The sequence below is a fragment of the Diceros bicornis genome, chromosome 35 (assembly GCF_020826845.1).
Source record: "Diceros bicornis minor isolate mBicDic1 chromosome 35, mDicBic1.mat.cur, whole genome shotgun sequence".
NCBI classification, from domain to species: Eukaryota; Metazoa; Chordata; class Mammalia; order Perissodactyla; family Rhinocerotidae; genus Diceros; species Diceros bicornis.
Genome location: NC_080774.1, coordinates 19,486,455 through 19,510,246, shown reverse-complemented (window position 1 = coordinate 19,510,246; position 23,792 = coordinate 19,486,455). Strand labels below are relative to the sequence as shown.

The following is a 23,792-nucleotide window of genomic DNA, read 5'->3' as shown; positions in this document are numbered from 1 at the left end:
GAAGCAGACCTTCCCACTACGAGAGCCCCCATCTGGGCTGGCAGAAGGCAAATCCCCAAGTGCCCACTGCTGTGTGGCTTCAGACTTACCTCTGCTGGGAATCTTCCAAGAATGCGGTGACCAGGCTCCCCCAGGCCACCAAGGCCACCTGCAAACGCCTCCTCTATTTTGCTGGTTATTTGGAAACTAACTTTTTCTATATAAAACCTGAAGTTTTGATGGCTGCTCATTAGATTAAATCAAGCTTTGCCTCCGTAGCAGAAAACCAGAAGCTTCCCTCAGCCCGAGATTAGAGGCTGCTGGGGGTGGAGATGCACGTGAGGTCCGCATTGCCCATTGACTATGCTTCAGAACGGCAGCCATGAGTGGGAACCACGGGTGTTGAGGGAGAAAGCTGGTGGTCTCCGGGAACATTAGGGGTGAGATGGGCTATCTCAGCAGCGAGGACGCAGTGAGGCATCAACTGAGAGGTCTACTCCCAGTCCACTGGCTGACCATCTGGAGACCCCTCTTGTGCATGGACCTCAGGGTACATGGTAGACAGTTTGCAAAAATGGCCTCAATTATTTCCTGCCTGTATCCACATCCCTTTTCAAAGCCTCCCATCAAGTGGTGGAGTCTATTTCCCCATCCTTTGAATCTGAGCTCAGCCATCTGACTTACTCTGACCAACAGAATGGGGCAGAAATGACTTTATGCCAGCTCCCAGCCTGGGTCTCAAGAGCATCGCACACTGCTGCTTGCTTTCTTGGAAACTGCCATCACGGCCATGGAAACAAGCCTGAGCTAGCCTGTTGGAGGACGAGAGCCACGTGGCCCAGTTTCCCCCACTGGCCTAGCCAACAGCCAGCCAACAGTCAGAAGCAGAGTTGTGTAGCTGGCCATCAGCTGACCACAGACACAGGAAGAAGTCTGGTTGAGACCAGAAGAATCTCCCAGCTGAACCCAGCCCATATTGTTGACCCACAGAATCACAAGCTAAATAAATGGCTGTTGAAAGCCACTAAGTTTCAGGTGGTTTGTTACGCAGCATTATTCATGGTAACAGCTAACTGATACACTGGGTGAGAAGTGATTCACCTGCTTTGAACTTTCTGGGGAAAGACCAGGTAGCCATCATGAGACTCTGTCCCCATCTGGGTAAGGGTCAGTGGGGTGGGGTTGGGAGGACACAGTCTTCAGAAGCGAACATTTCTTTCTTTCAAATTAAAAAAATCCCTGCAACACAGAAACAAAAAAATAACCCAGATTCACACATTTCTCTGTTTATATATTTTTTCTCTATATATACACACAACTTTTCAGGAAACAATTACAAGATATGTTGGCAACACCGAGAAAAAGAGGGCACTCCACAGACCGAACAACACCTACGCATTCGATTCCAGGACCCGAGGACGCACACGATGTACGGGGACCTGGATAAGCACAGGAAGCCACATAAAGAGGAGTTATTCCAAATCACAACCGCGGACGCTCTCTGGAACACCACGAGAGGAGGCGGGGAAGAGATCTTGTGCGGTACTGTGTGACTAGTCTGTCAAAAAAATAAATAAGAATCGGAAAGTCTAGGACCTGGGTCTTACTAAAATAACGTCCTCTGTCAGGAACAGCTGAGTGGCAAAATAAACTTTTATCTGGAGGGGGCTTTTGCACGTGTTTCGCCATCCTGGGAAGTTGAGGGACCAGGGCGAGGAGACACACTCTCACGGAGCGCTCTTCGGAAGCAGGAGCCATCTAGGCTTCGTCCATCCCACCCCAGAGGCCCCACCTGGCGGAAGTTGGGGGTTCAGATGCAGCTGAAGGCGCTGTGACTGAGAGAAGAGCCTTCACAAGTATGCAGGGCGGGGATTTCTCCTGAGGACTAACGCGCTCCTTCTGCAAATACTTCAAGGTACTTCTCCTCCCCTCTCCCGAATCCCACCTGCCATTCTTGGGAAGAGCACGCCTCCCTGACTCTGTTTCTCCCGATTCTGGTGCATTCTCAGGACAGAAGAGTTGGCAGGACCGCTCCACTGGGAGGACAGGTAGGCAGGGTGACTAGCAGACTTAGGGTCTGTCTGTGGACTGGGGACTCTGTGTGTGAAGACGCGGAGGGGACGGTTTCCTCCCCTAGCCGTGACCCTGGCGCCAGTTCATCAGCACACGGTTCTCAAGGAAAACACACACCACGCTCGACCCTGGCTGACCTCTATCCTCCTTTTCCTCCTTTGTCCTGAGTGAGCAAGGGCACTTAGGGAAAGCCAGCCTCCCTGACCAAGTGGCTGTCACCAACACACACCTTCCAAGCTTCTGGAGCACCTGACCCAATGTGTGGAAGGAGAGGCGAGGTCTTCCCCAGGAAGAGAGGAAGGGGATGCGGACTCTCCCTGCCCGGGGGGGCTCTGGGCAGGACTGAGGAGAGCCTCAGACTATGGCACCTTCCAGACACTTCTCCAGTTCCACCGTCCATGCAGGGAGATGCCTTTCTTGAAAAGAAGAAAAGAAGTCTCTCCTGGGGTCAGGCGGAGGAGAAAACAATGAGAGAATACGACAGATGGAATCCTGGACCCTAAGAGAGATGTGTGCAGGACTCTCGTGTGCCTTCTCCAAAGGGGGAGAAGCCTCAGGACACAGGTGGCTTAGGTATAAAGAGAGCGGGGCGGGAGATATTTGTAGCCCCCTCTAAGCCAGTGGTTCTCACATGGGGGGCATTTGGCAATGTCTGGAGACATTTTGAGTTGTCAAGACTCGGGTGGGGGATGTGCTGGCATCTAGTGGTCGAGGCCAGGGATGCTGTTCAACATCCTGCAATGCACAGGACAGCCTCTCTCAAAAAAAGAGTTACCCAACCCACATGTCAATAGTGCTGAGGGGCAGAAACCCTGCTCCCAGCCAATCTTCCAGCCACGTTCTGGAACATCTCTGCAGGCCCCTTTCAGTGGACAGAGGTAGTCCCACAGACCTCTCCTACACCAATTTCCAAAAAAATTCCCTCCCGAAGCCTCACCTGACGGGACAGTGTGGAGGGATGGGGGAGAGAAGAAGAGAGAGGAGACCATTCTGGAAGCCACGAACGAAGATGTTTCCTCTGTCCACCAACAACCCCCAACTCCCGCAAGGGAGGGATCCAGACTTGGGCGATCTTTGGTCAAACAGGAAAACATAAGGCTGAACTGAAGGGGCAACCCCTCGACCCCACCTGCCTGGCGGCCAAAGTCGGGGCAGTTTCCTTTTGCACAGAAGTCCACGCTCAGGAACAAACGCCAGGAGCTCGCTCCCGGGGCGGCCGGGGGGCAAAGCGGGCAGGACAGGTGGGCGGCGCTCGGCTGACGCTGCCTGGTGAGGTGGCCCTCACTTGTTCTCAATTAGAGTCTGCACCTTGCACACCAGGTCCCGGGCCAGCTTCAGGATCTGCTTGGTGTTGTGTCGCTCGGCCATTTCTGAAAGAGCAGAAGGCAGCATCTCAGAAGCCTTGTTCTGTGTCCCTCCTTGGATCCACATCCAGCTCCAGAGGGGTCTCTGGGGCATCCCCATCATCATCATCTGGCATCATCCCCAGAACGGCTCTGGAAGCGGAGACCTCGGGAAAGGTCTGCCCCTCTAGACCTCAGTTTCCTCATCTGTAAAATGGGAACCATAACAGTACCCACTTCACAAGGTTACTGTGAGATCAAACGAGATGATGTGCTTAAAAAATGTTAGGTCTTCCCACCCTCCTCCTGCAAACACAATGACTGGGAACCTTTTAAGAAAGCAATGCCGGGCATATGGTAGATGCTTAAAGGTATGAAAGGAAGGAAGCAACAGAAGGAGAGAGGAGTGGTGGGGAGGAGAGAAAGCAAAAAGAATAATTTTATCAAGAGCCACACAAAATGATCAGATCTTTAAAGCAGAATAATCCTAAACCTAGACATTTATCATCAAGAAATCATTTAGTAGAGGAAAAGGCACTAAGACCATGGTTTCCAAACTGGGTGCCAAGGTACCCCAGAGTGCCACTGGGAACTCATAGGAATTTGGAGGGAAACACGGGAATACTCCACATCTGTGGAGCACCACACAAACTGCCAGCATGAATGAGTTCACAAATGGCACTCATTTCTATCACTGACTTTATATCTTTGCAACGCTAGGTTTTCAGCAAGCAGCTGCTGTGATACTCAGAAGCAAGTACCACGTGAAAACCACTGCGGAGCAGGAAATGCAGGTGGTGGTGTCCGATCTGACCCAAGGTTTGAGAAGCTGTGCAAAGGTCAACAGGTGCACACCTCCCATTAGTAATTGCAGTTACTTAAAAACGAAATAAAAATATTATTTTCTTTTGACTTATGTGTATAATTTTTTCAAATGGCACTGTGGAACTTAATAAAAGACACCTTAACTAAATTGGAGTCAGAAGGCCTGTAGGGGGAGCTCTCACACCCCATCACACATCATCAATTACACCAAACAGGAAGGGTGGGACACTTGCATCTTAGGAAGTAAAACTACTTTACTGCTGAAGGAAGATTTCTCTCCCCACCTGGCAACAGCCCAGCCAATGAGAAGCTGTTGCTGCCCTGAACTGTTACTTTCCCCCAATGGACCTTCCTTTAGAACAGCCCCTCCCTACTCCCCTTTTCTCTATAAAAACAGCTCCTCTCCTTTATTTTCTGGATTTGCCTATGGTTTGCCATAGCACGTAAATCTGAAACTGCAATTCTTTTGGCTATTCTGGAATAAATTTATTTTTAGATAAAATAACAGGTAAATTTGTTTTTTAAGTTGACACTACTATTGTTAGGATACAAATACTTATTAAGTGGTTTGGACCTAACTACTTACTGAATGGAACTTCCCACCTGGGGTGCCGTGAAAATTTTTCAGACACTAGAGGTGCCATGAACTGAGAAAGTTTGAGAACCTCTACACTGAGATGGGAATGGCTTTGGCTTCTCAATCACACCCTCAAACTGAAAACAACCTAGATGCCCACCAATAGGGGATGGTTCAGGAAGTTAGGGATAGTCACTTGAGGTATATTCTGTCTTAAAAAATGATTACAGGGGCCGGCCCCATGGCACAGTGGTTAAGTGCGCATGCTTCGATGCTGGCGGCCTGGGTTCGGATCCCGGATGCGCACCGATGCACTGCTTGTCAGGCCATGCTGTGGCGGCGTCCCACATAAAGTGGAGGAAGATCGGCATGGATGTTAGCTCAGGGCCAGTCTTCCTCAGGAAAAAGAGGAGGATTGGCATTAGGTTAGCTCAGAGCTGATCTTCCTCACACACACACACAAAAATGATTACATGGCAGACAGTTTTTAAAATATTAAGTGGAAAAAAAACAATACAACTGGATTCTGTGATGGTAACAAGATAAAAATATACACAAATGTGGAAAAGATTGGATGGAAAAAATTTTTTTAATTTAAAGATTTTTAAATTGAATTAAATTTTTTTTCCAGGGTGAGGTCACAGGTGGCTTTTTCTTCTTTTGCTTTTTCTAAAAACCTTCTTTAGTTTTTAACATTCTTTAAATAGTAATAATAGTAGCAATAGTTTCCAGCTGTGGGATCCCTCATATGGGCCAGGTGTCACGTGATGGGCTGAGTCACGTTGGCTCATTTAATCCTCCTGACAGCTCTGTGAGGGTGCTGGTGTTAGCACCATTTTATCCCTAAGGAATCTGAAGCCCAGAGACATGAAGTCACTTGAAGTGACTTAAAGTCACAAGAAGTCAGCTCTCGAGTGCCAGAGCTGGGGTCAGAATCCACATCTGTCTGATTTCAAAAGCTGTGCCTTTTTCATGGCACGTCAACTGCCTTCCTGTGTCTGCTTTTCCCGCGCATGTCAACCCTCAGAAGTAGACACTGTCACCCCGTTTCACAGATGAGGAAGTGGACGTTTAGAGAGAGGGGAAGTGACTTGTCCGTGGGCACAGCTGGTTAGCGGCAGAGCTAGGGTCTGACCTCGACCTTGATTTCAACACCCATGCTCCTTCTGCCAGATCCCTGAGAAAAACGCATCCTCAGCATTACAAGATGTCAACTCATCCATCTGGAAATAGCCGCAAGAAGCGGGCAGAACCCCCCTGCACCCCTTCACTGTGCATCAATCTCAGTCAGTCTCCACCCACCCCTGGGCCCCAGGAAGGACCCTTCCAGAAGCCTGCACCCCTCAGACGAGACCCTGGTGATGTGGGTACCATTAAAGAATTTGATGATGTCTGTGAAATCCATGTTGTTCTCCAGGATGATGTCACGGTAGACCTCCACCAGAGCCAGCGCGATGAACAGGACGTAGTGGGCGGACGAGACGTGCTTGGCTGCCCAGATGGTCTCCCAGACGGAGAAGACATCATCATAGATGAGTTCTGCCGAGACACCAACACACACACGGATGTGGAGGGTCAGCCACAGAGCTCACGGCGCTCCGGGAAAATCCCAGGCCAGCTGTGCTCTGAGCTCGTGTCCTGGTGTGGCGAACAGAGCTCAGGCCAGGAGGCAAGAGACCTGGACTCTGTCACCTCACCATCAGAAGCCTCAGTTTTCCCCATCTGTAGAACAGGCTATGCAAACCAGGTGGGTTCTCAGTTTCCAGCTCTGGCATTCTCGAAAAGTGGAGGAAGTGAACACGTACAGGCTTGGTTTACACTGGTCTGCCCCTGCCCTGCCTCTTAACCAGGGTTCCCCTCCCTCCCTGCACCCTCCAGCTCCTTTAGCACCCAGGGGGGTATCTCCCCTTCCCTCTGCACACAGACAGAGCTGGCTGCCACCTCTGGGTCTAGGAAAGAGATAGAACGGAGCTATGGTTAAGAGCAAGGCTCCTTATGTCCAATAAACCCAGTCTGAATCCAGCTCCATCACTTATTAGCAAGGCGACCCTGGGCTAGCTACTTCCCCTCCATAAGTCTCTCCCTTTCCTCGTCTGTAAGTGGGGTAATGCCGACAGAAGTAAAGGACTAAAGAGACAACACATAGACACAGCCCAGCACAGTGCCTGGCACTTAATAAACACCTCCACACGTGTTAGATATTATTATTAGCATCACCCCAAATTTGCACAATAGCAATGTAGTGTGTTATACGTCATTTCTAAGTGACTGTGAAACATGCTCCACGGGCTTCCGAGTTCTTGCTCTGATAAGCAGCCTAATAGAATGGAAGGGAACTGGGCTTGGGAGGGAGACAGAGGGGGGCTCAGATCCTGGCTCTACTATCCCTAGCTCTGAATTTAATTCTTCTCAGCCTTAGTTTCCTCATCTGTAGAATGGGGACTGTAACAATACCTACTGCATAGTGTCGTTGCAAGGTAAGGTAGGTGAACTGATAGTTAGAACTCAATAAACGGGTGCTACTCTCTTCTGCTGGCTTTGCTCCAACACCCCCCAGCCTCACCTCCATGGTTTCTTTTCCCCTGAGGTTCAGCTGCAAAGAGGCTGGGAACAAGGCCCCAGTTTGAAGTCTGTACCTCGCTTGAAATCCAGCAGGAACCAGCGGTAGCAGAAGTAGAAGTGAGTGTAGTCCCCGTTCTGATGCATCAGCTCAAAGAGCTCCGAGTCCAGGATCTGTCAGGGGGAGGAAAGGTAGGCATCAGCTTCCTGGGAAGGGCCCGACCAGAGGGGACAGCTGAATACATGAGGGTACATCACCACACCAGACACCATACGCATAGCCCTTAACAAGCAGGTGGAGTCAAAAAACGGGCGAGGGATTTGAAGTGGAAATCAGCCTAGCTCAACCCAACTCAGTCGTTTCCCCAAAGAAGATATGCAAATGGCCAACAGGCACAGGAGAGATGCTCAACATCACTAATCATTAGGGAAGTGCAAATCAAAACCACAACGAGAGACCACTTCCCACCCCCTAGGATGGCTATAACGAAAATGACAGACAACACAGTGTTGGCGAGGATGTAAAGAAACCGGAATCCTCATGTGTTGCTGGTGGGGATGTAAAATTGTGCAGGTGCAATTACACTCCTACTATATCCCTAAAGAGAAATGAGAACATGTCCACATCAAAACTAGTACATAAATGTGCACAGCAGCATTATCTATAGTAGCCCAAAAGTGGAAAGAACCCAAAGGTCCATCAACAGATGAATGGATAAACAAAATGTGGTATATCCATGCAATGGAAAATTATTTGGCAACAAAAAGAAATTATGTACTGATACATCCTACAACATGGATGAACCTTGAAAACAATAAGCTGAGTGAAAGAAGTTAGACACAAAAGGACAAACATGGTATGATTCCATTTATATGAAATGTCCAGGTAAATCTATAGAGACAGAAGGTAGATTAGTAGTTGTTGAGGGCTGGGGAGAGGGAGTGACGTGAATGGGTATGGGGTTTCTTTTTGGGGTGACAAAAACGTTCCGAAATTAGATAGTGATGATGGTCTCACAACTCTGAATATGCTAAAAACCACTGAATTGTACATTTAAAAAGGGTGAATTTTACAGTATGTGAATTATATCTCAATAAAAGTGTGTGTGTGTGAAATATATGCAAACATTACCTTGAGGAAAAGGACCAATACAATCCAACATCCTTTTAAGGGTGAGGGCCATGTCGTGTTCCTTGTTGTAGTCACAGTGCCTGGACTGAGTAAATGCTGAGTGAGAATGAATCTAGTCGAGTTGATTTGAGTTGTTAAGTTTGAGATGAATTGAGTTTTTTTTACTTCAATTCAGAGGGTGAGTTGAATTGATTTTTGAGTTGAATTCAGCTGGGCTGAGTTGGGTTGAATGGAGTCAAGCAGGACTGAGTTACTGAGTTGAGTTAAACTAGGTTTGGATACGAAGTTGACTTGACGTCCACTAGGCTGAGCTGGAATAAGTTATATTTTGAGTAGGACTGGGTCATACCTGGATGAGTGACCTCATGTTGGCAAAGTGCGTGTCCATGGCGCCTCCGTGGGGGAAGTTCTGGTTCATCCTCTTCATGAGCTCCGTGAAGCAGCTGAAGGCAAGGGCCTCTGGGGAAAGAGCATGGGAGAAGCAGTCAACTCTGCCACTGCCCAAGGAGCCCGCTCCCAGGGTGATGGGCTAAGGCCCGGAGCTGGTTCACCAAGTCCACAGCCAAATGAGAAACATAAGGACAATGAAGTGCCAGGGCATTCCACTTTGAGGGATGGACTCCAATCAAATTAATTACATACTTCCCACCTTAGAGGTGTTCAAATATCCTTGCTTATAGAAAATGATGGTGACAGCAGATGCTCTTTCTCAAAGACCTCTATTTGCTATAATAACAAGTTGACAATGTTTTCTTGGTCACAAACTTTTTTTTTCTTTTTTGAAATTCTAGTGGGTCATGAAATTCTCAAATCTGGGAACCACTGTATTCAAACAGCAATTGTCAATACTGGAAGGGTGCTTATAGGCATTATGCAAAGAAAGGGTCAAATAACATTGGGAAATGCTGTTTAGTGAGTTACTACATATATTAAGAAAGTAAAGGCTCTGAGAAGTCCTGTAATATGAGGTCCTGCTTCATATTGTTTAACCCAGTGTTTAAAAAACTTTATTTGAAAATGGTACCTTTTCTTCTCTTAACATCTGGTAACTTTGGGGAACGCTACACAAGACTGGAAGGTTTCCAAGCCACAGTAGGGTCTCATTCTCTCTCTCTTTTTTTTTTTTTTTTTTAGATTTTGTTTTTTAGAACAATTTAGATTTACAGAAAAATTGAGAAGAGAGTAGAGAGAGTTTCCACATACCCCACACCCAGTTTCCCCTATTACTAACTTCTTACATTAGTATGGTACAGGTGTTACAATTAATGACCCACGGATGATACATTATTAACTAAGGTCCATAGTTTTCACCTAATGTCTCTTTTCCGTTCCAAGAACCGATCCAGGATAACACAATACACATATGTGTCATGTTTCTTTCCATATATGTCATACAGTTTCCCCTACTTTCCTTGTTTTTGATGACCTTAACAGTTTTGAAGAGTACTTGTCAGGCATTCTATAGGAAGCCTCTCTACTGGAATTCATCTGATGTTTTCCTCATGGTAAGATTGGGATTATGGGTTATTGGGAGAAAGATCACATAGGTAACGTGCCATTCTAATCACATCAGATCAAGGGTAGATACTACCAACGGGATTTATGGTTGTTGATGTTGACCTTGGTCACGGGGCCGAGCCAGGGTTCGTGAGGTTTCTCCTCTGTATACGTTCTCTCATCCTCCACGTGCTTCTGTCCTGAACTTACGGGAAGGAAGTCATTATGCACAGCCAGGTCTAAAGAGTAGGGAGTTATGCTCCTCATTTTTAACAGCCTTATTGAGATTCACGTACAATAAAATTCATCCCTTTAAATGTACAACTCAGTGATTTTAGTGTATTCACAGTTGTGCAAAAATCATCACTATTTTATTTCAGAACATTCTCATCACCCCCAAAAGAAACCCCCGTATACATCAGCAGTATTACCCATTTCCCTCACCCCAGTCCCGGTCAACCACTAGTCTACTTTCCGTCTCTGCAGAGTTGCCTGTTCTGGACATTTCATATAAATGGAATCACACAATGCATGGTCTTTTGTGCCTGGCTTCTTTCACTTAGCATAGTGTTTTCAAAGTTCATCCACACTGTAGCTGTATCAGATCATTTTTTTTTTTTTGCAAAATAATATTCCATTATATGGATCTACCACATTTTTTATACATTCATCCACTGATGGACATTTGGGTTGTTTCTACTTTTTGGCTATTATGAATAATACTCTTATGAACATTCATGTACAAGCATTTGTAGGAACACGTTTTCATTTCTCTTGGGAATATACCTACGAATGGAACTGCGGTTAGGGTTAGGGTTAGGGTTAGGGTTAGGGTTAGGGTTAGGGTTAGGGTTAGGGTTAGGGTTAGGGTTAGGGTTAGTGTCATATGGTAACTCCGTGTTTAACATTATGAGGAACTACCAAACTGTTTTCCAAAGTGGCTGAACCATTTTACAATCCCACTAGCAACGTATGAGGGCTCTGATTTCTCCATATCCTCACTAACATTTGTTAGTTTCTGTTGTTTTGATTCTAGCCATCTTAGTGGATATGCAATGCTATCTCACTGTGGTTTTGATTTGCATTTCCCTAATGACTAAAGATGTTGAGCATCTTTTATTGTGCTTATTGGCCACTTGTATATCTTCTATTTGATTGAGAAGTGTCTATTCAAACCTTTTGCCCATTTTTAATTAGATCCTTTATCTTTTTATTGTTGAATTGTGAGAGTTCTTTATATATTGTGGATACAAGTCCCCTATTATATATGTGATTTGCAAATATCTTCTTCCATTCTTTGGGTTCTCTTTATTTTCCTTATGGTGTCTTTTGAAGCACAAAAGTTTTTAATTTTGATGAAGCCTGATTTATCTATTTTTAATTTTGTCACTTTATGCTTTTGATGTCACATCTAAGAAACCATTGTCTAGTCCAAGGTCACAAAGATTTATGCCTACATTTCTTTTCTAATAATTTTATAGTTTTAGCTCTTACATTTAGGTCTATGGTCCATTTTGAGTTAGTATTTTTGTATATAGTGTGAAGTAGGAGCCCAACTTTGATCTTGTATATGTGGTTATCTGGTTGTTTCAGTATCATATGTTGAAAAGACTATTCTTTCCTGAGAGTTGAAATGTCTTGGCATATTGTCAAAGTCAACTGACCATAAATGTAAGGGCTTATTTCTGGACTCTCAATTCTGTTCCATTGATCTACATGTCTATCCTTATGGAAGTACCACATGTCTTGATTCCTGTAACTCTGTAGTAGGTTTTGAAATGGGGAAGAGTGTGTCCTTTAACTTTTTTGCTTTTTCAAAATTGATTTGGCTTTTCTTGGTCCCTTGAATTTCCATATAAATTTTAGGGTCAGCTTGTCAATTTTTGCAAAAAAAAAAAAAAAAGGCAGCTGAGATTTTGATAGGTATTGCATGGAATCTAGGGCAATTTGGAGAGTATTGCCATCTTAACAATACTAGGTCCTCTGACCCAAGAACATGAGATCTTTCCATTTATTTAGATCTTTAATTTCTTTCCATCATGTTTTGTAGTTTTTAGAGTAAAAATCTTGCACTTCTTGAGTTAAATTTATTCATAAGTATTTTCTTCTTTTAGATGCTACTGTCAATGGAATTGCTCTCCTAATTTCATTTTTGGGTTGTTCATTGAAGTTGTATAGAAATACAACGACTTGTACATAGACCTTGTATCCCAAAACCTTGCTGAACTTGTTTATTAGTTCTAATGTATATATATATATATTTTTTTTGTGTGTGTGTGTGTGAGGAAGATCAGCCCTGAGCTGACATCCGTGCCAATCCTCCTCTTTTTGCTGAGGAAGACCGGCTCTGAGCTAACATCTATTGCCAATCCTCCTCCTTTTAGTCCCCCAAAACCCCAGTAGATAGTTGTATGTCATAGTTGCACATCCTTCTAGTTGCTGTATGTGGGACGTGGCCTCAGCACGGCCGGAGAAGTGGTGCGTCGGTGAGCGCCCGGGATCCGAACCTGGGCCGCCAGTAGCGGAGCGCTCACACTTAACCGCTAAGCCACGTGGCCGGCTCTCTAATATGTTTTTTTGATTCCTTAGGATTTTCTATTGGCAAGATCATGTCATCTGCAAATAGAGATGGTTTTACTTCCTTTCCAATCTGGATGTCTTTTCTTTCTTTTTCTTCCTTAAGTGCCCTGGCTAGAACCTTCTGTGACAAAGGTGGACATCCTTGTCTTATTCCTGGGCTTAGGGGGAAAGCATTCAGTCTTTCACCATTGAGTATGAACTAGCTGTAGGTTTTTCATAGATGCCTTTTATCATGTGGAGGAAGTTTACTTCTAGTCCTAGTTTGTTGAGTGTTTTTATCATGAAAGGGTGTTGAATTTTGTGACATGCCATTTCCTTGTCAATTGAGATGATCATGTGGTTTCTATCCTTTATTCTATTAATGTGGTTAATTACACTCACTGATTTTCATACATTGAACCAGCCTTGCATTCCTGGGATAAATCCTATTTGGTCAGGGCATATAATCCTTTTTACATCTTGCTGGATTCAGTTTGCTAGTATTTTGTTGAGGAGTTTTCCCTTTATATTCATAAAGGATATTGGTCTATAGTTCTCTTTTCTTGTGATGTCTTTGTCTAGTATTGGTATCAGGGTACCAATGGGTCCTCATATAATGACTGGCCTCACAGAATGAGTTGGGATGTGTTCCCTCCTGTTCTATTTTTGGAAGAGTTTGTGAAGAATTGGTATTAATTCTCCTTCATGTGTTTGGTAGAATTCACCAGTGAAGCCCTCAGGATCTGAGTTTATTTTTGTTCTCATTCATGTTTGTATAATCAGTGGCCAGCAAAGACCTGGCTGGGTCCTGGGCACCTGGAAATAAGTGCTGGCCAACATGGAACATGAGGACTTTCTATTTCACCAAGACCTTGATGTGTTCATCAGACAGGTCTTCTGAGCACCTGCACGGACCCATTCTGAGGAATCACAAAGTAAGGTTGATCCCCCCTCCTCTGCAGTAGGAAGGAAACTGCACCCCCAGCCCTGGTGGGAGGAGGACACACTCACCATCATCCAGAATGACCAGCAGTGGAGCCAGGAGGTCACACATGCCCTGGACATAGCCGATCTCAATGTGCTGCCAGATGTAGCTAAGAGGAGACACAAGGGGTCCAGTGATGGCACCCACGACCTGCCTCTCCCACCCACTTCTCCTTTCCCTCCACCCTGGTTCACTCACTCCCTCAACCTCCTGCCTGCATCGCCATCCCCAGTCTCACTCTTCCATCATCCTACGCTCAGCCACCAGGATGGCCTTCCTAAAGTCCAGCTCAAGGAGGCCGCTGCATGTTCAAACACCTTCACAGGCTCCCCACTGTGTGACAGGACAATGTTCAAACTCCTTAACCGGGGGTACACGGCATCCATACTCTCCTCTCAATCCATCTTCACAGCTTTACCCATCACTTCCCAGTACTTCTTCCTCTCCGGCCACACTGAGGTGTTTACCTTTGTACAAATAAAGCAACATTCATGTCCCTGTGTTTTTGCCCTAGCAGTTCCCTCTGTCTGGAATTCCCATCTGCCCCTTAATAATAATAGCTATTATTTACTGAGCATTTACTCTATGCTTAGCCTACTCTACAAGTATTGCATCATTTAATTCTCAAAATATTATTATCCCATTTCACAGATGAAGAGACTGAGGCACAGAGAGATAAGTGACATGCATCAAGTCATATACCTAATAATAAATGGCAGGGGCAGGATTTGAAACCAGGCAGCCTAACCCCAGGGTATGTGCTCCTAACCTGTATGCCAAATGGTTTCTTCACTTTCTCCTAATTTTGCCAAAGTCCAACTTGAAGGTCACCACCTCTGTGAGGCCTTCCATGATTTCTCCTGATGCCATAACCAGGCAAAAGTCAGTCTATCTTTCCTTCTGCCTCAGCATTTTTTCATTTTAGTGTAACATACTATATTAAAGTTAATTGTATTTGTATCTCCTAGACTAAATTTTGAGAGGCAGAGATTGCCTGGGAGACTGTAAGACAGAATAGTTAAGAGATGGTGTTTACTAAGAAGAATGAGGTAGACTGGGGGTTGGCAAACCTTTTCTGGGAGGTCCAGATAATTATTTTCAGCTTTGTAGGCTCTATGTTCTCTGTCTCAAGTACTCAACTCTGCTGCACCAATCGGAGATGATGTGCAAACAAATGGACATGGCTGAGTGCTAATAAAACTTTATTTACAAAAACAGGCAGTGGGCTGGAATTGGCCCGTGGGCCGTAGTCGTAGTTTGTGAACCCCCGAGTTAGAGTAGCCTGGAAGGATGCCCAGGATGTATTGCTGAGTGCAAAAAGCTGCTTGTAGAAAAACAGTTTATAGTGTCATCCCACATAGGTAAAAATTAAAAAAAATATTAAAACGTGCATTCATATTATATTATGCAATATATATTATATAATATACTATCTATTATGTTGTTTTATATATATATATCATATATATACAGATGGCTTGGGAAGATATTCATTAAATTGTTAGCAGGAGTCTCTTCTTCTGGGTGAGTGGCATTGATGAGTGGATATGGAAGAAGCTTCTCTTTATACTTTATAAACCTCTGATTTCCTTGGTTGATTCAGGTTTTTAAGAAGCATGGGTTAGTATCATATTTTAAGAAATAAAATATTTAGCATTTAATGAAAAGTAATACGTAGAACCAGATCTTGGCTTAAAGAAATAAAGCACAGATTCTAGAGCCCGAGAGATGTGGGTATGAGTTCCCCCTTGGCCGCTGCCCAGCTGGGGGACTCTGAGCAAGGCGTGGAACCCCCCGAGCCTCCATTTCCTCACCTGTGAAAGGGGGTGATACTTGCTTCATAGGGGTGTTGCGAGGACGAAGTGGAATGATGTTAGAAAAGGGCTCGGGATAGTGCCTGGTGTGCAGTCAGTGCTTAATAAACATTCTCTACCATGACCATTACTATGATTGCTCTATTCTCGCCAGCGTGGGCTGGAGGAAGATTCGCGGTGGGCATGGTGCCAGCTGCAGAGGCTGCAGTCCCAGCTGGCCCCCTGCAGCCCCCAGCTCTGCCGCCTCTGCCCATCCCCTCCAGCCCCAGGGCCCCGCCCCCGGCCACCTGCACATGACGTTGCGCAGCTTCTCCAGGTTGGCGGGCGTGAAGTACCAGTAGTTGCGGTCGCATCTCTGCACGTCCTTCTCGATGCGGTGCAGGTTCACCGTGTACAGGTCCAGCAGCTCCGGCTGCGGGCCCCGGGAGGGGAGGAAAGCACCGTTACACCCCAACGCCTCCAGAAATGCTCTCTCCTCCTCCTCACCCCCTCCTGTCCTCACTGAAAAGAGCGGCCTCTACCCGAACCAGTCGGGTGTTTAATGTTGCCGTCATCGTGGTGTTCTGAGAAAACCTCTTTCACTTTGCAGGATGAAAATTCTTTTTATGTTTTTCCTTTATACAACAAAACAATCCTATGAGGTGCACAGAATTATTATCCCCATTTTACAGGTGAAGAAAGTAAGAGAGAGTTAAAACTGCGGCTGGAAGGGCATCCTTCTCTGCTGGAAACTGGACGAGAAGAATGGAAGAATTGAACAGAAGTCCAGTTCTGGCGACAGGCTGGACAGGGCGCCTTGACTCAACAGTCCTGATGAAATGGTTCTACGATGGGGCAAGAAAATAAGGAACATTTAAAGGACAAAACTTGACCCAGAAAGGCAAGAAAACACCAAAGCTGGCTTTCGCCTTGAGGGAGGCTGCCAAGTAGGGATTTCATGGTCGTGGTGCCCCTCCCAAGTGAGGAGTCTAAGAGGACTTTCCCACATTAAGGCAGAGCCCCAAAGAGCCACACCCCAGCAAGGGAAACCTGGAAAAACAGACTCACATCCTGGGGTCTCAAGAGCAATTGCCCGTCTTGAATACATGTGCCAAATTAAGTGTAAAAGGTATCTCCCTGGATAACTAACAGCCTCAAATCAGGTTTATAACTTACGTAGGTTGGTAACCAAACTTCTTACCACCTAGGCAGTCTGAAGGAGCAGAGAATTTATTTTAAAGTGATCTCAGGTTGGTTATGCCCTTGGTTACTAGGAAGAAGCAGAAGAAAACTCTCTCTTGAGGAATCTGCCTTCCACCTGGGCCTCAAATAATGCAACAAAGTTCCAAGATATATGAGCTCAAGTTAAAAAATCACAAAACACTCAGAGAAAGACGTGGATAAACACCAGAGAGCAGAATCAGATCCACAAGGGCTTCAGGTATTAGAATGATCAGGAATGGAATATAAAATGTTATGTTTAACATTTTAAAGGAATAAAAAAAGAGATTAAAAATAGAGAGCAAGAGACTATAAAACAATCAAGCAACCATTTTATAGCATATTTGAGGAAAAGCCAAATAAAACTTTAAAAAACACATTGAATACTAGATACCTGTGACAGGAAATTAGACACTACCAAAGAGAGAATTAGTGAATTGAAAAGAGACCTAAAGAAACTACCCAGAATCTAGCACAGAGGGACGAAGAGATGACAAAATGAAAGAGAAGCAATATACGTGGAGGATAGCGTGAGAAGATCTAACAAACATTTAACCAGAGCTACAGGAGAGAAAAAATTCGGAAGTAGCAACAGCTGAATAAAGAATACATGGGAATTTTTCAGAACTTACTAAATACACCAGTTTGCAGACGCATAAAGCCCAACAAACCACTAGTCTGAAAATAGAAAAAGAAATCCCCACCTAGACACATAATGACATACAATACCAAAAAGAGAATCTTAAAAGTAGCCAAACAGAAAAGCAGATGTCTTTAAAGGGACGACAATTAGATAGATGCCTGACTTCTTGACAGCAGCAATGAAATTCAGAGGATAATGGAATCCTATTCAGAGTACCGAGAGAAAATAACTAATCTAGAATTGCATATTCAGTGAAAATATCTTTCAAGAATGAAGGCAAAATGGAGGCCTCTCAAGACAGACACAAAATAAGAGAGACCTTGCTAAAGAGAATTCTAAGGAACGTAGTCCACACAGAAAGACAGTTATCTCAGAAAAGAGCCTGAGACGTAAGAACGAATGACAAACAAAAAGTGTGAAGGCTACTGAGGTATGTGCTCCATGTAAACAAGGGTATAAACTAAGAAACAGAGAGACGTGAGATATAGGAAACAGGAGAAAAGCAAAAGTAACCTCAAGATGATGATGGAGAATGACCTACAACAGCTTTCCATCAGGTTACATGGGCTGGGGAAGGCCAGAGGCTCCTGGAGGGAATTCTTTAGACACACAAAATGAGTAGAAAACCCGAGGTGTCTGCGTGTTTCACAAGAGACTTAGAAAACTGGCCAAGAGTTTGCAAGGGGTGAATTCATGATATAATTATAGCAAACTAAGAAAAAGAAAACAGACAAGAAAATGCAAACACATATAGGAAAACAATTGCTTTGCAGGAAAGAAAAAATAAATACAGCTTACTCCACGGTGTATACATTATATCATTATACTAATGTAAACACCGAATAGTCATTTAACTAAAATTATTATAACTATGTAGGATGGATGGAGATTGGGAAGGTTTCACTCGTGTGGTGAGGGCATGGGGGTGGGGGAAGGAAGAAGACTAAACCCTCGTCTCTCATAGTGGGGAGTCAATAGATAATGTCTAAAACTGAAGAAAACCGAAAAAAGATCAAGAAATAGCAATACGAGTATGTTATTTACAGACATGGGGTCAACACCAGATAATTTGGGTAACTGCTGTTGCCTCTGGGAGGCTAAATGGGAGTAGGTGGGGCAGACACCTTCTGGTTTTCGTATCCAGCCTTGTCTGAGTGTTTGACTCGTTAAACTGTGGGCATGTTTATCTTCAACAGTAATAGCAAGTTCTTGAAAAGAAAATGGACACACGACACCTGGCTCAGAAAACGTCCCTTTTAGCTGACACCCTTTGGCTTGAATTTTTTGGCAAGAAAGTAAATTCGAATACTTAAAAGATACTAGACCCAAGCGTAAAGCAAGATGCTCTTCATCAAGGCTCCAGTGATCAAGTGCTCACTCTGTGCCAGGCACAGACGACCTGACTCACTAATTCTGAAAACAACGCAGGAAGGAAGGTACTAGATGGGTGGAAACTGAGGCTTGGAAACACAGTGACATGCTTAAGCTGGGATTTGAACCCAGGACTGTTTGACTGCAAAGCCTGTGTTCTTTAAGTATCATATTATCTTCTCTCCCAAATGGGTTTCTATGGTGTATTCCCCATGATGGAGAAAACGCCGTGAACCAGAGGTCATTCTGGGTAACTGAGGTTTATGGGACACCCCCACCCTCCCGCCGCTACAGAAAACTGAGTGGAGGAGAGTCCTGTGACTCACGGAGTAAGTGACGCCGCTGGAAGACACGGGGGACGCTTCATTGTTGGCAGAAGTGGTCACGGCCAGAGAAGCCAGGGCAGGGAAGAGGCTCTCCATCTCAGGCTCCTCTGAGAGGTCGTCTTCACCATCCACCTGGCTACGCTTCTCCACCTCGCTGCCCGCCCAGCCCTCCATGGCGGCGCCCTCCTTTTCAGGCAGGGCCACGTCCATGCTGCCAGTGACGGACATGAACTCGTCCATGCTCTCGTTGGCGAGCAGGTCGCTCTCCAGGCTGTCCTGCACGGCCAGCTCCTCACGGTGGGCCTCGTCCCGGGAAGTGGTGGCCTCGCTGCTCTGCCCGTCATCCACGCTGCTGTCCCTCGGTCGAACCATTAGGGGGGCGCTTCGCTGGGCATCCATGACACTGTCTTCCGTGCTCAGGCTGGGCTCTGAGTGCTCTGAGAGGCCTGAGGAGAAGTTGTGGGAGGAAGGATGGCCGGAGTCGGGGGAACAGGTGCCATTCACCAGGTTCCCATTGGGGATCTTGGGCTGTTTCTCCTCCAACCTGCCTTCTGCCTCCACCTGCTCCACCTCGTCCACAGACTCAAACACCTGAAGACAAAGTGCACAAAGACAGATGGACTAGGATGTCCACTGTGGCACTGTCTCCAGCAGTAACCTAAATATCCATCAGCAAGGGATTGGTTCAAATACGGAACATGCATGCAGTGGAATACTATATAGTCAGTAAAAAGAGTGAGGCAGACAAGGTAAAATATATGTTCCCATTTGTGAAAAATAAAAAAGTGACTTATATGCATGGAAAGGCATAGAATAATCCAGAAAGACCCTAAGAAGCACTGCAGTTGGCTCTGAGGAAGGGATACTAGGGAATTGAAGTGGGGGAAGAATATCTTTCATCACACAAAATTATGAGCACGTAATTCTTTTAAAGGAAAAAATTAGTTAACAACATAAGGAAGAGGCTAAGAAAAGCATCCATGTGGTTGACTCTTATGGATCAATTTTCAAAAGTAGTTAGATGTATAGGAAATATTATAGAAAAGCCTCCAGGACACATCTCAAAGATTTATTTGTGGTCCTCTGTGTCTTTAGGCCGTATTCCGTCAAGGACAGAACGTATAAGACCATATTCCAAGGTCACTTGAAATATTTCTTCTGTATGGTTACATCACCGACCTAATTTACTGTTAGTTTCAGGTGTTTCTGGTTTTTATTTAAATTTCTTTTTGATTAAATGACTTTAAATTATGTAAAAAAATTTACCTAAGTCAAAACTAAAAACAAAGTATATTCAGGGAAATGTAGCTTCTTTCCCTGCCCGTCTCCTCCCCGTAGGTAACTATTTCAATTAGTTTCTGGTCTATCCTTCCACTGTTTTTGAAAATAGAGGCAAATATATGCACATATTAGTATTTTCTCTTTTTACACAAAAAGTGACATAGTATGCACATTTTTTGCACTTTGCTTTGTTCTTTAATACTGAGTTTCTTCAAGACTGAGTTAACATTTCTTTTCACTGAATGAAATGGCAAGTTGTTGAACAATACATATGATGGCATTTATTTAAAGAATTTAAAAAGACTATCGAACATTGCAATGTATCTTCTACATACTCTCCACATATTTCACTGAATGTAAAGGCATACAGAAGGGTCTGGAAGGATAGACAGCAATCTGATGATAGCAGTTATTTCTGGGGAGGGCAAGTGGGGTTTAGGGATGGTAAAAGCCAAATTTAGCTTTCTCAGCAATATTTTAATATTTTTACAGGGGGAATAGATTCATATATTACTTGTGTAACTAAAAACTCCATTTTTGATGCTAGTATAAAGAGCTAAAACAAATAAACCACCAGTGACCAGCAGAGGATGGACTTGCGATCTCTTTACTCCAGGGTAGAGGTGGGGGGATGGGTGGGGAGGGGTGGGGCCTCCGGAGGGTCACCTGTGTGCCGCTGCTGGAGTCGCTCTGCAGGCGGATGTTCTGGCGGCCCGAACTGCAGCTCTGGGAGGACTGAGAGAAAAGGGCAGGAGGGAGCGGGTGAGGCCGCAGCCCTGCTCAGGGTCCCTGCGCACAGCTCAGGAGGGGCTGCGGGGTGGGAGTCAGCAAGTGTGGTCGTAGCTCTCTTCCTGACCTGGGCAAGTCCCCTCTCAGGGCCTCAGTTCCCTATCTGTACAATGAAAGGGGGGGACTCACTCCCTGCTCCCTGGAGCCTCCTCCGAGGCCACCACCCACCGGGCCCCCCACCTGCCACCAATGTAACTAGCGAACCCCCATAACTGCTCGGTACTTGAGACTTCCTGCTAATATTTTAGTTCAACTCCGGGTGACTGGTGGCGCTATGGTCCGATTTTTTCTCCCTTCTCTTTTTGCCCTGTAACTTCTAGTTCCTGCCTACTCTGATGCTAGGCTTACCCATGTGACCCGTTTCATCCAATGGGATGTGAGCAAACTCAACAGGGCAGAGGTTTAAAAAGCACTTGTGCATTTCCCCTTTCTCTCTTTATGATCTGCTTCCACTACGAGAACACACCCAGGCTCGCCTGCTGGATGGTGAGAAACATGGAGTGGAGCCGGGTCACCCCAGACGTGTGAGAGAGCCCAGCAAAGACCTACAAACCCTTTAGTCCACCCACCGCTGACAGCAGGCACAAGAGTGAGCGGAACTGCCTGGGTGACGCACAGACTCATGAGTAACATAAATGTTCATTGTTGGAAGTCATTGACCTTTGGGGTTGTTTGTTACGCAGTATTATTGTGGCAACTGCTGACTGATACATCACTGGGGATGAGAATTAACTTTCTTCTGAGCTCCTGCTGTGGGCTGCTAAACCGGAGGCTCTGTGAGGACAGACATGGCTGACTTGGTCACTGAAGCATTCCTGACATTCCGGGACATTCCTGACAGTACCCGGCACATAGTCCACATATTGAGGACGTGGTTCTCAGCAAGCATTTGTCGCATAAATGAAAGTCTGATGCTGAATGCTTAATACACAGTATCTCGTTTGAGGTGCACACAAATCTCCCCTATACAAATGATTGTTCCCATTTTATAGATGAGGAAACTGAGGCCCAGAAGTAAAGTTGCTGGCTTGAGGCCCCAGAGCTAGGAAACGGTGGGGCTGGAGGTCGAACTCAGGTCTGTCTGACTCCTAAATCTGGCTCTACTGAAAAGCTAGGGGTGAGATGCTGTCCCAAGGCCTCAGACACCCAGCCTTCACCCAGCAGACCCTGGTCTTCCCGGCCCCCCCTTGGCCCCTGGGGTGAGCTGCCCATTACCTCATTGCTGATGGTGGAGTCCCGGTGCATCATGCGGTGCAGGTGGCTGTCCAGGCTGGCCCCCGACGAGCATTTGGCCAGGGCCGCCGCATGCGACTCCCTCTCCCTCTGCCGCACGATCGCCTCGCAGCCCAGCCACTCGGCCATGGTCTGTGCGTAGCAGGCGTGAATCTGCTCGTCCACCTGCCAGGGCAGATGCAAGGTCACCCAAAGTGCCGGGACCCCTGCGGAGGGCCAGCCCAACCCGGAAGAGGGTGGCTGTGACCTGGGACCCTGAGCCCTGGACACTCACCCAACATTCATGGAGTCACATCCAACAGACATTAACTGAGCACCTACTGTGTGCCAGGCACTGGCTAGGCCCTGGGGACACACAAACGTGAGCAAGGCTACTTCTTTTTTTTTTTTTGTGAGAAAGATCAGCCCTGAGCTAATATCCGTGCTAATCTTCCTCTTTTTGCTGAGGAAGACTGGCCCTGAGCTAACATCTATTGCCAATCCTCCTCCTTTTTTTTTTTTCCCCAAAGCCCCAGTAGATAGTTGTATGTCATAGCTGCACATCCTTCTAGTTGCTGTATGTGGGACACGGCCTCAGCATGGCCAGAGAAGCGGTGCGTCGGTGCGCGCCCGGGATCCGAACCGGGCTGCCAGTAGCGGAGCGCGCGCACTTAACTGCTAAGCCACGGGGCCGGCCCCCAAGGCTACTTCTTTCTTTCAATTTTTCCTTCCTTCCTATCTTCTTCTTTTATTCATTCATTCATTCATTCATGCATGCATTCATTCAAATATTTGTTGAGCCTCTACCCTGTGCCAGGCAATGTACTAAACCATAGGGATACTGAAGTGGGAAGACTGATTCCTTCCTTTATTACCTCCCTTTTCTTCTTCCTCATTCATTCATTCATCCACTTGCTCATTTAATTTAATAAGTACCTACTATGTGCTGGGCACCAAGCTAGGCAGATGGGGCACAAGATGAGCAAGATGCTCCATTCGTCCATCCATCACTCACCTAACTGAGGGCCCCCCACAGGCCTAACACGGGGCCAAGAGCTGAGGACACGACGATGAATGAAACTGACCCCTTCCTTTACTTATGGCAATGGCTTTACAGAAGAGCCACAGATTTCAAGCTTTGTCCTTGTGGGATGTTGGTAGAGAGGTGGGGAGCTCTCTGTGTTTCCGTGACACAGCCCAGGAAACTGAGGTGCTGAATCTGCCAGACCTCTGGGCACGAGTGGGGCAGACAAGCTGATCGGAGGATGTGGAGGGGCAGGAAGGCGAAGATAAAGGGCAGGGAGCCTGCCCCGCCAGGGTTGGGAGGGGCGGGGAATCCTTTAGCTACTCAGGGCTTCCAGAGAGAGGGTCTGAGTCCTCCCTGCCCAAGGGCATGTCCTGAGGGGCTCCCTCCCACCGACCTCCAAAGACCCATCGCAGCCCACCTCCCCATTCCCACTGCCACCTGAGGCAGACGACCCTCCTTCCTGGGGCTTGCTTGTCCCAGCCTGGCCCCTCCTATCCATCCACCACTCAGCAGCCTTCCTCCTTGCTTCCTCTCCAGCCCCACCTCTCACTGCTGCCCCCCACCCCTAGTCCTTGATGTTCTAGCCACCCACGTCACCAT

At 46.1% G+C, this 23,792-nt stretch overlaps 1 protein-coding gene across 3 annotated transcripts in view; it reads right to left on the bottom strand.

Annotated features, from left to right (window-relative positions):
* Positions 1-1,249: 1,249 nt before the first annotated feature.
* The window catches only part of SGSM1 (small G protein signaling modulator 1), a 91,422-nt gene continuing 68,879 nt past the window's right edge, over positions 1,250-23,792 (bottom strand). Inside the window, exons 17-26 of one of the 3 annotated variants that reach the window (XR_009216852.1) lie at positions 22,169-22,351; positions 20,831-20,899; positions 18,884-19,474; positions 15,631-15,755; positions 13,556-13,638; positions 8,838-8,947; positions 7,434-7,530; positions 6,169-6,336; positions 2,282-3,422; positions 1,250-1,537 (exon numbers count right to left, since the gene is read on the bottom strand). Coding sequence is in view for 1 of the 3 variants with exons in the window: in XM_058531660.1 (XP_058387643.1) it covers positions 3,334-3,422; positions 6,169-6,336; positions 7,434-7,530; positions 8,838-8,947; positions 13,556-13,638; positions 15,631-15,755; positions 18,884-19,474; positions 20,831-20,899; positions 22,169-22,351 (1,515 nt within the window). In the remaining 2 variants the exon portion in view is untranslated. Of the gene's footprint in view, positions 3,423-6,168; positions 6,337-7,433; positions 7,531-8,837; positions 8,948-13,555; positions 13,639-15,630; positions 15,756-18,883; positions 19,475-20,830; positions 20,900-22,168; positions 22,352-23,792 lie in introns of all 3 variants that reach the window. The other 2 variants (XR_009216853.1, XM_058531660.1) reach the window with 2 other exon arrangements.